Source organism: Carassius auratus, unplaced genomic scaffold, assembly GCF_003368295.1.
Source record: "Carassius auratus strain Wakin unplaced genomic scaffold, ASM336829v1 scaf_tig00215715, whole genome shotgun sequence".
Lineage (NCBI taxonomy): Eukaryota > Metazoa > Chordata > Actinopteri > Cypriniformes > Cyprinidae > Carassius > Carassius auratus.
This window is the reverse complement of record NW_020528209.1, coordinates 127,134-143,185: the sequence shown is the minus strand read 5'-3', so window position 1 is coordinate 143,185 and position 16,052 is coordinate 127,134. Positions and strand designations below refer to the sequence as shown.

Genomic DNA, 16,052 nt, shown 5'->3' with positions numbered 1-16,052 from the left:
ATAAATAACTTTTAATTAAAATAGTTATTATGAGTGAATGGAAAGTGTAATGGAAATATCATGGAATTCTCCAAAATGTTTGGAAACCATGAAAGCTGCATGCATAATAATTATAATAAATGATAAAATATAGATTAAACTAGTTTTAGATGGAGTACAGTAGGCTGTGTCAACTTCCCCAAAAAATATTGAATGTCCACTACTCACTGAAAACGAAATCATGCCGTGTAAAAGCCATGGACACTTGTTATATTTTATGAAATGTCCTTTATTTCCAGACATTTATTGTATACAATAAATGCATATGGATGCTTTGTTTTTTTTTTGATTGAAACATGAATTTGATGGAAACAAGAATACTGCCATGGATGAGGAGGATAATGATCCACAAGCTTTTTGTTTTGGTTTCACTGGTGAGTGGAGCACTGAAGAAACATTGAGACACTGTTGATTTATTGATTTTGTTAACCTGCAGTATTCCACAGCTCATTGAACCACTGGGTCAGGACTTTGGGTTATTGCAGGGTTTTGTGTGCCTAGAAAAGCGTGAACGTTTCAATACCTGCGCTGTGTTTTTTACTAGGGGCAGAAAATATTAGTGTCTGGATTTCCATTTAATCGTTGTTTCCGGAACAATGCATTATATGAGAGGAGAGTTTGTGCACAGCATGAAGTGTGCAATAACATTGTGGTGTCAACGTGGATTCATTTTGGGACCTAACTCAATGCTGCTTTTATCAAATTTTTAAAACTGCTACAACAGGCTGCAAAATTTCTGTTTTTATTTTGGGTTTGTGTTTTTGTTAGCTTTTTATTTCATTTTTGTTTTTTGTTTGTTTTTGTTTTTATTTTTGTCCTGAGTTTTGTTTTCATTTTTGTTTGTCGTGTCTTTTGTTTGCTATTTTTTTTTTTTTTTTTTTTTTTTTTGCCTTGTTTTTTGCTTGCTTTTTTTTGCTTTTTTTTTATTATCTATTAGTTGCATTCTTTTTTTTTCATTTGTTTTGTTTTGAATCAAACTTATTGTCTAATGATTAGCTTGACTTGTAGTTTACCGACGTTTGTGATTTAATTAAGTTTCATTCATATATTTTCTTGTACAAATCATCTCCAGAATTAAGAGAAAAGTCTGTAAATGTAGTTTGACAGCCCCAATCAGTCAGTCTGTCAATTCCAAATTTCAACTGTCAATCTCGAATGTCTTCTGCTTGCAGGGGTTACAGACAGGGACGCGGGAGCTGGAGGAGATGGGAATGAAGTTCAGCCAGAGTCTTCTCACCCTCAGGAGTAATACCATCCATTATAACAGCCATCTGATTCCCCACACATATGCCCTGTTAGACGTGGACGACAGGCTACTCAACCACAAATCCAATAAGTGAGTTTTAAATGAATGTTTTTTGACCACAGACACATCTAGGACTTCAAAACTCATCAAAAGAGACCACTATATAATATATATAGTTTAAATCAAAGGTTTAAAGGCAATACTTTAAAACATTGCTCCTCTATACCGTGTTTGCTTCAGATAGTGAAAATTTTAAAAACAAAGGATATTTGAATCATTTTTCTGTTCCTTTTTATTAAGTAAAACATAAAAAAAATAGCATACTACCATACACTTTTTACTATAATGTGCACATTCAGCTGGCCTTGTGGGATTTATATTTGATAACTATAATTGTCTGTAACTATATTATGATAACATTTCTGCTTCAGTGGAGCAGAATGAAAATAAAAGCTAGATGTACATTTCCTGAAATAATAAGCCCACAGCAGCCAAGGAATAGCAAGGTTTTGTTGAAATTATCATTTGGAAAGTTGATGGAGGTTGTGCAATTATGGTTCACTTTCTATAATTATTAGAGCCAGATTTTCGATAAAAACCTATGAAGGTCTACAATAACTGGAGGAAGCAATGCTTTAGTATTGCCGTTCATCTCAATGGCACAGTTATTTTATATATTGCTTTTACTGTATACATTATGTCATTGTTTAGATTTTTTTTTTTTTTTTTACATTTTATGTTGACTAAGTTGCTTTTTTTTTTATTATTGTATAATTTTTTTTAACAATGTCTACTTTTAAATGAATGTCAGTAGAGCGTCAGTGTAAATCAATGGGAGACTAAAGAGTTTAAGATTATTAAAAGTTTGTAAAAACTAAAAATACATAAATGTAAGGCTGTAGATGGACTAAATGAGGTTGTCTGGAGCTGAATTAATTGCAGAAATTTGTAGGAAGATGTACTAGGTTAGCGACTTCAGGAGAGTAAATGTTAATACAACTTTTATGATTTGGTTTTGGGTAAATAAAACGGCACATTAGACGTTAATGCAGATGTCGCATATTGCAGAGTTTCTGTAGCCAAGGGAGGCAGCCATTTTACTTTGGCTTTTTAAATATGATCTGGAGCTGAGGGACGTGGACAGAGATTCATTCAGAGTGCATCAGCTGCCTTTCAAGTTTTCAATTTGCCACTAAAGGGGTTTCCTGGGAGCACTGCCACTTTCTCTGTTTTCCTTTCGTCTCTCCAACTCCTTTCTTCTCCACACACACTCTTTCTCTCCCCTCCCTTTTCTCCATTCCCAAGCATCCTCAAGTTAAAATTCACTTAGAGTCTTGATCTCTGTCATGGAATGAAATGGACCAAAGCTGAGCTATTGATTTCTGCGAAGTTCAATTAAATCCCCTTTGTGTGCGTTTTGAATTGTTACATATTGTCCACACAGAGCGCTCAGTGTTCTGAGGAGATTATCCCACCCCTCTCTCTTCTCCAGGATTTCACAACGTTTCTATTGTTACCCCTTCTTCTTTAAATCACTGAGGAGAAAACGGTAAACTTGACTGGCCTTACCCAAGAGTATTGCGTAACTGAATTATGCGCAACTGCAGAATGCTGTTTACGAGCCTTGTCTGATTTATGTAGAATGTAGACTTTCATTGAGTAATAAACATTTAAGACGAACCAAGAACAACATATTTGAATTGAAATAACTTCAGCATTTGACAAATCATGTCAAATTTGGGTTCCATGATTTATCTATACGATATTGCTGTTTGTTTTTGTTTTTTAGTAGATACTATAGATATATAAATGTCAATGGGAAATCCATTTGTAAGTGTATGTGTGTGAAGGAGAGAGAGAAAGTGTCTCTATTAAAGACGTCTTTTCTGCTTTAAGATCTGTAGCGATTTGATCAGTTTCTTTTGACAGCCAACACAGCAGATGTCAACAGATGGATATCACTTTCCACTCAAAATAAGTGTCCAGCGGCGTATTATGCACCGCCTCACTCTCCTCTGTTCTATTCTCCATGCTGCTTTCATTGTGCTTTATGTGAGTCAGTCCAGGACAGCCGGCTGTACTGACGCCACGCATCCAAAATCATCTCAAGTCATGCGGACGGTTAATTCACCTCAACCCCCAGACACAAAAGAGAAGCGAGCACTTCAGGAGCTGACAGGAAGCCCTTTTTTGTTTGTGGCTTCTTTGTGAGGGAAGCAAATTCACATTCATATGGATGCTATTTTCCTGCCCGACACTTTTGGTTATGCACTTCCGAATGAAAAGTAGCCGACAGAATGCTCAATACCAGCTAGATGTCAAATAAAGCCCAACGGCTCACAGGGAAAACTCCGGCTTGCTTCATATTGAGGTCTGTCCCATCTTTTGTGTCAAAAGTTCATCTTTTTTGCCCTAAAAGACCACAGAATTGATTTTGTTATAATAAAGCATGACTTTTTTCAATAGTTTCCATGATGGGCTTCTCTCAAACGCCATGCGTCGGAATGAAAAGTTACAAAAAAAAATAATCTGACCCCAATTTTAGTCTCTTTAGAAACGCTTTCTAGTGACGTCACTTAACAGCAAGTGTTTTCTTATCTATTGAAACTAACGACGGCCAAATGCAGCTTTAGATGCCGGACCCTTCAGAAGATAACAAGCTCTCTTAAAACTCCACACCTTTCATGACATCTTACATTACGGCTTGACACATTTGTTGGATTCTTTCATTACGCAGTTTGGAAATGAGTCCCTGCGGTAATTCTATAATTCCTCCGGAGCTCGATTTCTTTTCATCCCTCACATCAGAACGGTTCGCCAAAGTCTTGAAGCTGAAAGCTTAGTAAACCAAGGAACATATTGGATTGTGAGACACAAAGGAGATCTTTAGAAGTGTAAACAAACATACAAACTGGCAAGAGCGTCAACACATAATGCTAAATAAGAAGAACTGCAGTTGATTATTATAATTCTAAAAATTTCCTCAACAATTCCAACCAAATTTACATGCCAGTTGGTCCGTTTCATCCGTTTGCAATTGTTCTCAGATTCATCCAGCACCTCCAGCTATTCCAACAAAGAGAATTGAGCCGACTTGTGAAACTTATTCCATCAAAAGTTACCACAAACTACATTAACTTGTTAATCCACTCTGAAATGACGGTCGCCCTTCAGGAAACTGAGGAAGGTTGAACCTGCCAGATTGCTTCATTTCAATTTATTTAGACCATTTAAGAAGTCTTTAGAGAGAAAAGACTCTTGCATTCATTACACTGGTTTCCAAGGCAGTCTTCATCCTTTTATTTGTCTGAGGGAGAGCATTTTTTTTAATTTATATATTAGATATTATTAACTTATTACAACCAGTTTTAACATTTATTGTGTGCAGATTGCTCCTTGTACTCTCAAATTTTCAATGAGCCTAAGCAGTGTCATTGAGCTGTTTGTTGATAATAGCCTACAGTATGTTCAGGAAAATATTTTTGTTGTTGTTGTTGTTGTTGTTGTTAAACTGCCCAAAATCTTTGTAAACAAGGACCTTAGAAATTTAGAATCATCACCGTTATTCATTCATTCATTCTCATTCATTCATTCATTCATTAATTCTCAATAATAATTCTTACTACTTTTAATAATTGTTTGGTCAAGTATAATTCCTATGAAGTAATTATTTGGTCAATTGATAATTCTTGTTCTATATAGTTAATATGTGCAATTATATTGATGATCAATTTGTATAACAGACACACACACACACACACACATAAATATGCATTACATTATTCCAGAGACCAAATATTATTTTTTTTACATATAGTTTAGTAAGAGTTTGTTAACTGCGTACTTTTCATTATATAATAATTTATTATATACATGCTAGATTAATGTTAAATTTATTGTACTACACTTTTTGTCATTTTATTTATCAAGAAAGCAAAGCCTTCATCTATTTGTGACTGCAGACTCACAAAAGTCAAGTCACTTTATTTATATAGTGCTTTATACAATACGGACTGTGTCAAAGCAGTTTTACAGGGTTAAATGGGAAATTGTGTCGATAATGTCAGATCATTGTTGATTTAGTGATGCCATCATCTAGCTCAGTTCAGTTCTCTATAAATAGTCTCTGTTTAATCAAGCTGACAATATTGCCAAAAATTAAATGCCCTCAACTAAGCCAAAGGCAACAGTGGCAAGGAATCAAAGCTCCATCTGTAAAAACCTTGGGAGAAACCAGGCTCAGTAGGGGGCCAGTTCTTCTATAGCCTCCTTGTGGTCTTGTGCTGACGACTGTCTAGTTGACAAGGTCTCATATAGTGACATGATCTCCACTGACATTAAGGACTATAGAGGTCCAACATCTGGGCTGGATATGGACTGGATCTGGGTGACCATGTGGTCTAGTTCTGGTTGACCTAATCAATGCAGCCTTACAATCCTTTAACAGATCTGAATTATAGAAATGTGATAGTGTGTTGTGTATGCCAGATAAAGAGATGGGTCTTTAATCTAGATTTTAAACTGACGAATTCTGTCTGCCTCCTGAACAAATAGGTATATTTTTCCAGAGTTTGGGAGCTAAATAAGAAAAGGATCTGGCACCCGCAGTTGATTTTGATATTCTAGGATTAATGGCCAGAGTTTGAGGACTATAATGTGATAAGAACTCGTTCAAGTACTTGGGAGCTAAACCATTCAGGGGTTCAGTAATTAGCAAGATTTTAAAATGTAAATGATGTTCAAAAGGGAGCCGGCACACAACCGGGATAATATGATCACGGTTCCTAGTTCTGGTAAGAACTTTAGCTGCAGCATTTTGAACCAGCTGGAGTTTGTTTATTAAATAATGAACACCTTATTTTGAATTTAGAAGTAGGAAATTACTAATCATCCAATTTTCTACATTAATTCTGTTAGTTTTGGGAATTGGTATGTTTCATATGGCCACAAAGAATTATAGAGCTGAGTCTCACCAGCATAACAATGAAAGCTAACACCATGTTTCCTTATAGAATCTCCCAAGGGTAGCATGTAAAGCGTGAAAAGCAATGGTCCTAGTACTGAGCCTTGTGGTACTTGTAATCTGTGATAACTCTTTATTTCGAAAACATGAAAGTGGTTCTTTATAGCTCTAAAGGCAGCAACATTTCTTACTTAATTTAATCTAATTCTACATTTATGTGATAAATCTGGCATCATCAGAATTAATTTCTAAATATTCCACCAAAATCACTTAACGATCGACCATGGGGAAGCTGCACTAATTGTTCTGTACCTCTGAAGGTTTTCCAGAACTCCATATTGTTCAGTTGTTCAGTTGCACGTTTAATTATTAATGAACAATTGGACAGACTCTCCTAAAGAATCATTATAAGCATACTTAAAATTCAGAGCTGCTGTTTCCCTGTGTAACTTTCCCGGCATGGACAGGGCTGATAGCAGGTTGTGCTGTAAAATGAAACTACCTCTACACATCTTTTACTAGCATGCATTCAGATACAGAGGCAGAGGAAAGTGAGGAAGATAAGAGCTTGAAAAGTGGGCTGCAAACAGCTTTTGAGTGGCGTTGATTTTAATGCCTTCTAGGAGATATTTGCTGGCAGATCACTTATGAGGTGTCTGTAATAGTTTGTGAGAGCACACTCTGTAAACAAGAGCTGTGTATCCTTGTGCAGCGATGGACGTCTCCCAGGAGAGAGCTGATTGAATCGCTGTCCCTGCTGTCACGCAGACATGCACACTCCCTCGACCAACATGCGGCACGCCAGCTTGCCCTTCTAATCTGCAAATTAAATTATTTCTGGAACTTTGGACTAGAATTTTTTGAGGAGCTAGACATTTTGTTAAGGCTAAAAGGTTCATGGTGCATTTTATTTAAATGAATGCATGCCAAACCTGTTGTTTGCAAATGGCAAATTTTTTTTATATAATAATAATATTTATTATAATAATAATAATAATAATAATAATAATAATAATAATAATAATAATACCTTTCAAATATTATATTTTAAACATTAAATGATTAAATATTAAAATAATGTATTTATTTAAACTTTGTATGTGTGTATATTGTAGCAATTTATTGAAATATCATGTTATTTATTAGTAAATTTAAAAAAAAAGTTTAATAAATACGTTATTTATTAGTAAAAAATAGCAGCGATGTCATCAACATGAATCATCTTACTGCCTCTTCATACTCTTTCTAAACTGCATTATAATAGATGAGATTAGTTTAATTTAGTGACTGACAGGGGTGTCTATTTTTTGTCACAATGACAAGACAAACTTGCACATAATGCGCATAATAATGCACATCATTATTATGATAAAGTTCAGCAAGTATCAAATATTGACATGATCGCATCACGCAGTTGCTGCAGATTTGCCAGCTGCACATCCATGTTGCGAATGTCCCGTTCCATCACATCCCAAAGCTGCTCTATTGGATCTGGTGTCTGGATCTGTACTTACTGAAACCGAAATTGGTCAAATCAGCTTTATGGCACAAAGCGACATGCATGAAAATAGTGATTTGAATGCATCTTCGGCTTGTGTCAGAAAAGCAGCTTCATGTTTGAATGAGCTGGCTGGTTGTTTCATTGCTTATGCTTTTTGATTTGAATACGGCAGAAATGTGAAAATATATTTTTCCAGTTGCAAATGATTTTTTTTTTTTTTTGTCTCTTTCCCTCACTGATAAATTAGGCTCTTAAAATTCAAGCTGCTAAGACACTTTATCAAAACTGCATGGGGAAAATTCTAGTGACCCGTGGATTGTTTTTAGTCAGGAGGTGATGAAGGGAGGAGTGGCCCTCGTCTCTCACATTTCCATTGTGTTTTGATTGTTGATTCTAATTGCACTGGAATCTGTCGATTTAATAATTTGATTGAGACTGCATACAATTACAAAACTGACAAGGTTTTACTGCTCTTGTACAAACACAATAGACAAACCATGGGAGACTATATGAGCAAATAACTTGTGTAAATAAAATATTTGGTGGTTGAATTACAGAACCAAAAAAAAAAAATTAGGATTGACAATGTTCTTTAGAATTTTGTACATCAATAAATCCTGGGAAAAACTTGTATTTCATGGTTTCCACAAACATACACATAAACAGTGCTGTTTTCAACATTAATACTACTACTACTACTATTACTACTACTAATCAGAATATTATAATGATTTCTGAAGGATCGTTTGACACTGCCAGAATTAATAGCTTTTGTAAATTAGCATTGCTATCACAAGAATAAATTACAGTTTAAAATATGTTAAAATACAAAATAGCTATTTCAACCTGTAATCATATTTCATAATTTTACCATTTTTACTGTACATATTTCCAAAGAAATACAGCCTTGGTGAACATAAGAAACTTATGTTTATGTAAATTAATAATGTAAATAATATGTAAATTATACCAGCTTGAAAAATATTTGTCCATATTTTTTCTTCTGTGTATTTAATTTTTTATATCCGTTGAGTTTTCGTAGGAGGAAACCAAAATATGCTTTCCTAATGATATCTAAGTCACAGTTTGTCTGTTGATCATTCTTGACAAGATCTGCCATTGGCTTTGAATTGTTACTGCAAAACCTGCTGAAAACAGCATAAATGCTAAGGAATATGTATAACCCAGTGAATCTAGACAGGTTAATGATAATAAGCATTGTGCTGCTTTTTGCACCCCCCCAAAAAATCAAATGCTTGTTTTGAAATCATCCTCTCAGCAGCCATATACCGCCTGTCGGAATAATAATGCAATCAATTGTCTGCATTTACAGTGTGTATGTAGATTGCAGGGTCGGTTTGTTTTGTGTACCACAGAAAAAAAAAAAAAAAAGTCTTTGCCTCATTTCTGTTCTTATATTCATCGAGATGTGGCACAGGCCTTGTAAATATTTGCATAATACTTGAATGAATGATATATTTATTAGCAGCTACCCAAAGTGGAATTCAAACTCTTTCTGCTGGCGCTGGCGAGATGACAAATGGAGAATGTGCTAGTGTTTCATAAGCACGTGTACCAATTTAGCAGAGCCCACAGAGATTTCTGTAGATCATTAAACCAAAATAGTGGATTTGTCGAGCTGCTTCCCACATCTAAGAAACTACTCCCAGCATTTGGAGTTGATAATAGCACAATTCAGATATTTAAGTCTCTGAACCATCAAAACTACAGCAAAACAGAAGACGGGTGTTATTTCTGCTGGGTAAACACACACTGGAGGAGGGAAGTAAATTAGGGCAGAACTTTTTGTTATTATATATCTTACATCAAACAAATGCTTGACAAGTCAAACAGTGGAAAGGTTCTATATATTGTAAGCTTTTTTATTACCCAAGAAAAGAATTATAAAAATTCTTGTTTTTTGATAATGTTGTATTTTAAGAGACTTACAGATCTGTATTTTGCAATAGAAGATTAAACTGATGCAGACATATTTGGCTCATCAACATTACTGTCAGTCATGTTGAATTTATGGCGTGATATACTGTATATAAAATATAATTATATATAAAGCGACAGTCATGAAAGAAAATAGTGGGTTTGACATCACACCCTAAATGGTTCAAAATAGCAGTTAAGAGCTTCACACTGTAATGATCACCATATATCATACAACATTTTGTGAACCCCCCTCCCCCCTTCATTTATAATGTTAAAGTATCTTGCTACTTTAAATTTTACTTTAATTTCCATTTTAATCTACTAGTTGTGAAATTAAGAATTTTACATTTTAAATTAAATTAAATTAATTAAATTAAATTAAATTGAATTAAATAAAAAAATAAAATAAAATAAAATAAAATTAAATTAAATTAAATTAAATTAAATTAAATTAAATTAAATTAAATTAAATTAATCGGTTCATTTAGCAGACGCTTTTATCCAAAGCAACTTATAGTGCATTCAACATTTTTTTTACTTAACATATTATATTATATTATATTATATTATATTATATTATATTATATTATATTATATTATATTATATTATATTATATTAATTGTGTTTAAGACTTTTACACACACACACACACACACACACATATATATATATATATATATATATATATATATATATATATATATATATATATATATATTATATATATATATATATATATATATATATATATATATATATATATATATAATATTTGTAATATGTATTTATATATTTATATTTAAGGCTATCTTTGTGTATGAAATAAGTTCTGATGCATCAGAATGATGCTGACTATTGAATAAGTTTTGATATATAAATATGGGGGACATACGGTAAGAATCAATATTTTTCGGATCATAACAATGGTGATTTCTGAATATCATTTTTTATTTCAGCTTTGTTTTCATAATTGGTGTGGGTGTCTTTTTTGGAGCTTTGTAATGTTTGTTAATTATGATCACAGTATATCCAATATGTTATTTCTACAGAGCAAGAAAACCCTTGTTTGGTCTCCTTTTCTGCTTCTGGCGATAGAGAAATCAACGCATGTCTGGCTGTTTAGCATGCTCTAGTTAGCCCCTGCTGGTAGACACCGGAAGCTTTTATAGGAGCAAGTGCTATAGCTAATAAGATTCCCTTTCACGACTATGTGGAGTGGTCAACCGCAAACCCTGCGACTGTCTGTTTATATATCCCCAGAGTGCCTGTGTTCAGTCTCCAGCCACAGCAACATAATCCTCCTGATAGTCATCGATTGTCTTCCATCCATACACTGAATTACAAGTGATCTTGGCGTAATTGAAATGGCAGGTGACTGTGTTCTGGAAACCTGCAGCAAATTAGCCACACTCAGCTTCTCCTGAGACACCACTGAATTTAGGGAACTGAATTATAGATTTCATTCTTTCTTTCTTTCTGTTTTGTTCTTGGAGAGCGGGATAGTTGTCACATATTGAAATTCAAATTAAAAAAATAATAATGAATAAATAAAAACTAATACAAAATAATGATAAATACTACTAAAATATACATCATTCTAAAATAACACCAGTGGACACTGGTCCATTTTTAATGGACATTAAAGGGATAGTTTACCCTGAAATTAAAATTGTGACTATTTACTCAACCTCAAGTTGTCAATCAGTTGACGGTAGCCATTACATTCCATAGCATGGTAAAAAAAAATAATACTATGGAAGTTGATGTCTTCCTACAGAAATTGAATGCACCTTCCCTAATAAACATTGAGTGTGACAACTAGCTCCAGTCTCTCCTATATGTATCTCACATTCTGTTTCGTCTCATGATCTTTCAAGATGTGTGATGTTGTGTTTTATGACTCAACCTGCTGACTGGCACAAAGATGCATGGACTCCCTTTGGCCAGGTGGCACAGAAATGAACGGCTCACGCTCTCAGAGGCCACTTAAAGTAATTGAAAGCAACTCTGCACAAGTACACAAAGTCTTTGCTTTCAGAGAATGAAGCTCATCAAGTCAGAAACCTGCATCATTGTTGAGCAGCTACAAACAGTACTGTCGGTCATGGTGGTGTTGCGTAAACAGATGAAGGTGCCCTGTTTCCTTAAAACTGATCGTTAGAAGTTTATTCTGTTCTGACATTAAAACGTTATTGATGCATGCATGCAATAACTCTTTGGAAGTTGATATTGATGTTGTCCTTCCTGCAGTATCATGATGCATCTCACATGATCTTAGTGGAAAACGGTTTCCAAATATTTTGAACATCAAATAATTGCTAGTAATAAGTAGACTATAAAACTTGTTTAGATTGAAATTGACTATAATTTTCTAATGAATATTATTTTATTAACTTTTTTGCCTTTTTATAATTTTATCCGAACATATTTCAAATTTGGCTCTGATGTGTTTTGTGTTTTTCTGCCAAGTATATAATGAATGTCAGGCTCAGTACACACATCTGTGGTTCACTGGTGCAGAATGAATTTAAAATGAAACAAATGATTATTCACAAAAACATTATAAAGTTAAAAGAGAGGTCAATGGTTTTTATGGTGTCTTTCATTCACAAGTAAAGTATCATCAAATGTTGCCATAAGAGATGTATTTTTCCTTTTCACCTGTTCCTTGTACATATATATATATATATATATATATATATATATATATATATGTATATATATATATATATATATATATATATATATATATATATATATATATATATATATATACACTCAACTAAAGGATTATTAGGAACACCTGTTCTGTTTCTCATCCTTTTAAAAGACCAGTTCAAGTCCTCAAAAATCTGCATTTACCTACGTCACGTGGTCTATATATGCAAATCACCTCCCCTTACAATCAACAGGTGCTCTGACCACAAAACAGACGCTAAAATCCCTGCTTGTTATGTGTCCCGCACTGAATTTGGACACCCAGTAACAGCCAGAAGAATAGACGAGTAACTCACACCTGTTGCCGCATTGACAACCGCATAACAAATTGGTTCATTTTGCGAGTCAAGAGGACGTGATTTGTTTGTGAAAGGGACGTGTCTCCTGCGTCTCATGAGACTGCTCCCACATGCTCTGTCTCTCAACCAGAGTGTCATCTCATCTTTCCCATATAATGAAGTGGGAAAAATACAATGTTGCTCTTCACATTGTGGCACAGCAGATGTTATGTTTTTCCTTTAATTTTCACCCAGGGCAGAGAAAATGATAAACAGACTCATATGTGCACACACACACACACACCAGTGGTGAGGAGGGGCGAATCGGATTGCTCGTCACATCCACGTTCTCCATGGATCCCTGTGGTTTTGATCTGATTAGTGTGACTGGGCTTTATGTTTACTGTCAATCAAAACGCTCACCAGACTCAAGGTCACAGTATCCTTCGGCGGATCCAGCAGTGGAGACAGAGCAGTGCATTTCCTTTAAAATTAATTTCACTCCTCTGTGATGAAGTGAAGACAGAGCACTTCATTGAACTATTATTTATTTATTTTTTCCAAATGCATTGCTGCAGTATTTTAGTAATTTTATTTATTAGTATTGTTTTAAGATTGTGAATTATTATTATTATTATTATTATTATTATTATTATTATTATTATTATTATTATTATTATTTTTAGTAATTTCATGTGGTTTCTTTATTTAACATTTATATTTTTAGTTGGCACTTTATAGATTTTTTTAGTAATTTTATGTACTTTTGTGTTTTTAATTAGATTTTAGTAAAATAGTGGTTTTAGTTATATTTCTTTTTTTATGTCTAATTTATTTTTTTCTAAATTGAATTAGTTTTTTTTTTATCTAATATTGTAATCCTATAATATGTATGTACAGTAATGATAGCTTAAAATGAAGAAAATGTTTTTAATTGTTTGTTTTAATTGGCTTAATGATAACAACATTGTGATTGCTTCCTCAGTTGTTTCGAGGACGATGAACCACCCTGCACGGAGGAGATTGAATATTCATCCTGCAGTGACCCATTTGGTGCCAACGAACTAGACATGGAGGTGAACGGTAACACATCCAGTGAGGAAGAGGATGAAGAAGATGCAGAAATCTGTAGGAACGGGAGGCGGTGTAATGACAGGAAGTCTCATCTCGTTCCTCACTGCTTGAAACAGGACGCCCTGGAGACTCTGACAATCGAGGCTGGACAGTGTAATGGCATTGACATCAGTAATGGCTACTTACATTAGGCCTCTTTTGTTTGTCTGTTCTGTTAAACCAAAACATTTAGTATTTAGTCCAAGAAACTAAATAAGACATGCACACCTGCAGAACATTTACTAGTCCCTTTACCTGTGCTCCCTGATATAAACTATTTGAATACGCATTGCATAATCCTAATGGCGTGATGAGCTCATGCTTTGGTTAATGCATTGGGTTGGTTTACGAATCGCTCTTATTCTAAACTAGAGGCTGGTAGCTTGCTGACAAAAGTACTCTGCTGTACAAGTGGTCTTCTGCTGAAACTCGAAAGTAAACACTTGATATTGCAAGATAGCACTGCATATAAAGTTTACCTTTAATAATATGTATTTATTATCTTAGATTGTGAAAACCAGTAATCATGTATGTTTTTAAGGTTATTAGTTCCAAAGTGATACATGTATGTTAGTGTATAAAAAGTAACTGTATGACTTAGTTTCGTGAGTGTATATGTGTGTGTGTGTGTGTGTGTGTGTGTGTGTGTGTGTGTCTGTGTGTCTATATATATATATGAAACAGTATAAAGAGACACCAAATTAAATTCAAAGTAAAATACTGTCAGATCAATGTTGTTTCCCTCCTCCTCCCATCTTATCCAATTTAAGCAGACATAGAGGTTTCGGTGGAGAAATTTGTTTTACAAAAGCCAGCCTTGGAGCCAGATTTCATCCAAATTCTATCCAGAATGTTTTGTATAATGAGTTCCGTCATCTCCGCTCAATTGGATTCACACAACCATTGGTTTGGACCGTAGCTAAAAAAGACTAACTCATGTCAGTCCATGTTCAAATTAAGGATCCAATAGAAGCCTGCAATTGCAATTAGATACTGACACTTTTTGCTCACAGGGAATTGTGCCATTCCGGAGTAAATTTGCAGTTTCATCTTCGGTCTGTCAGACAGAAGTTTGATAATCAACAATATTATTGTATTTCCATAAATGTTTGTTTGTTTTATGAATATAGCCATGCTATGAATTAGGGGTGCTCCGATCACTCAGTTGTTAACTGAGAAGATGCGCCAAAAAATCTTCTCTATTAACAACGGCTCTGTGTAGTAACAGCTGCTCTATGTGAAATCACGCACCTGATGGAATTAACCGCTGATTAGAGAACCGGCTTTACTGACGAGATGCGCATAACGATCGGCCGATCGTGATCGGAGCACCCCTACTATGAATATAATCCTGGCTAAAGGGTGTTAAGTGCAGCATGTAGCATCAGCCTGCAGTCCTTTCAGCCAAGACTGTATTACTAGTATATCACAACCCTGAGTATCCTATACTGTAGCTGCAAGCAGAATTAATTAAAACTGTGTGCGTGGGTGTATACATTGTATTACATTATATACTCATTATTGTATTTAGCTACAACATATTAAGAAATTATTACAATAAGAAACATTCTTTCAGATGAATTGTTGTTGTATGTTGTGTATATTTATTTATGATAAATATTGCACGAGTAGCAGTGCGATATGCCTGTATATCAGCTCAGCTGTAGGTAATCACAGAGTGCTGATATATGGACATATCTCACTGCTACAAGTGCAATATTGCGCTTATACAACAGTTTGAGGACACAAGTGTGTAAATATATAATAAATAACAACAGTGTCCCTCCTTAGAAAACCCTACTTTGTGCAAAAATACTTCCTTCCGCCATGGTTTTACAGTTTCACAGCTGAGCCCGAGCCTCTGTTACAACTTAGAATCCATCATTTAACAACTAGTAACAAAGGAACGAGTTGCTTCATTGAAAGTAGTTACGAGTTGCTTCTTGAAAAGCATATTGTATTACTGTAGTAAAAGCTCATGTAGAATTTTTTGAGAGAGAGCTGGACTGATGCATAATTCATTCTTCAACTCAATCTCATATTCACAGTAAAATGTGAGTTTGAATGTCTGCTGAGGAAAGCAATATCTTTGTTGTACTGTCCTTTCATCTGTTAAGGGTGATTTCTAATGACAGCGCTACTCAGTGCATCTTACAATTTGTTGTTGAAAGTAAATATAACTTACTTGTTTACAGCCCTGTTTCAGTCTCTTTCAATATAAAAGTCGTTATGCTGAGTGCAAAATATACAAT

At 34.4% G+C, this 16,052-nt stretch overlaps 1 protein-coding gene across 1 annotated transcript; it reads left to right on the top strand.

Moving 5' to 3' along the window:
- Positions 1–364: 364 nt before the first annotated feature.
- On the top strand, positions 365–14,944 carry LOC113095405 (cytosolic carboxypeptidase 1-like). Its single transcript, XM_026260921.1, has 4 exons — positions 365–413; positions 476–501; positions 1,212–1,375; positions 13,673–14,944. Exons 1-4 carry the CDS (start codon positions 365–367, stop codon positions 13,950–13,952), a joined length of 519 nt encoding a protein of 172 aa, XP_026116706.1. The 3' UTR covers positions 13,953–14,944.
- Positions 14,945–16,052: the final 1,108 nt, after the last annotated feature.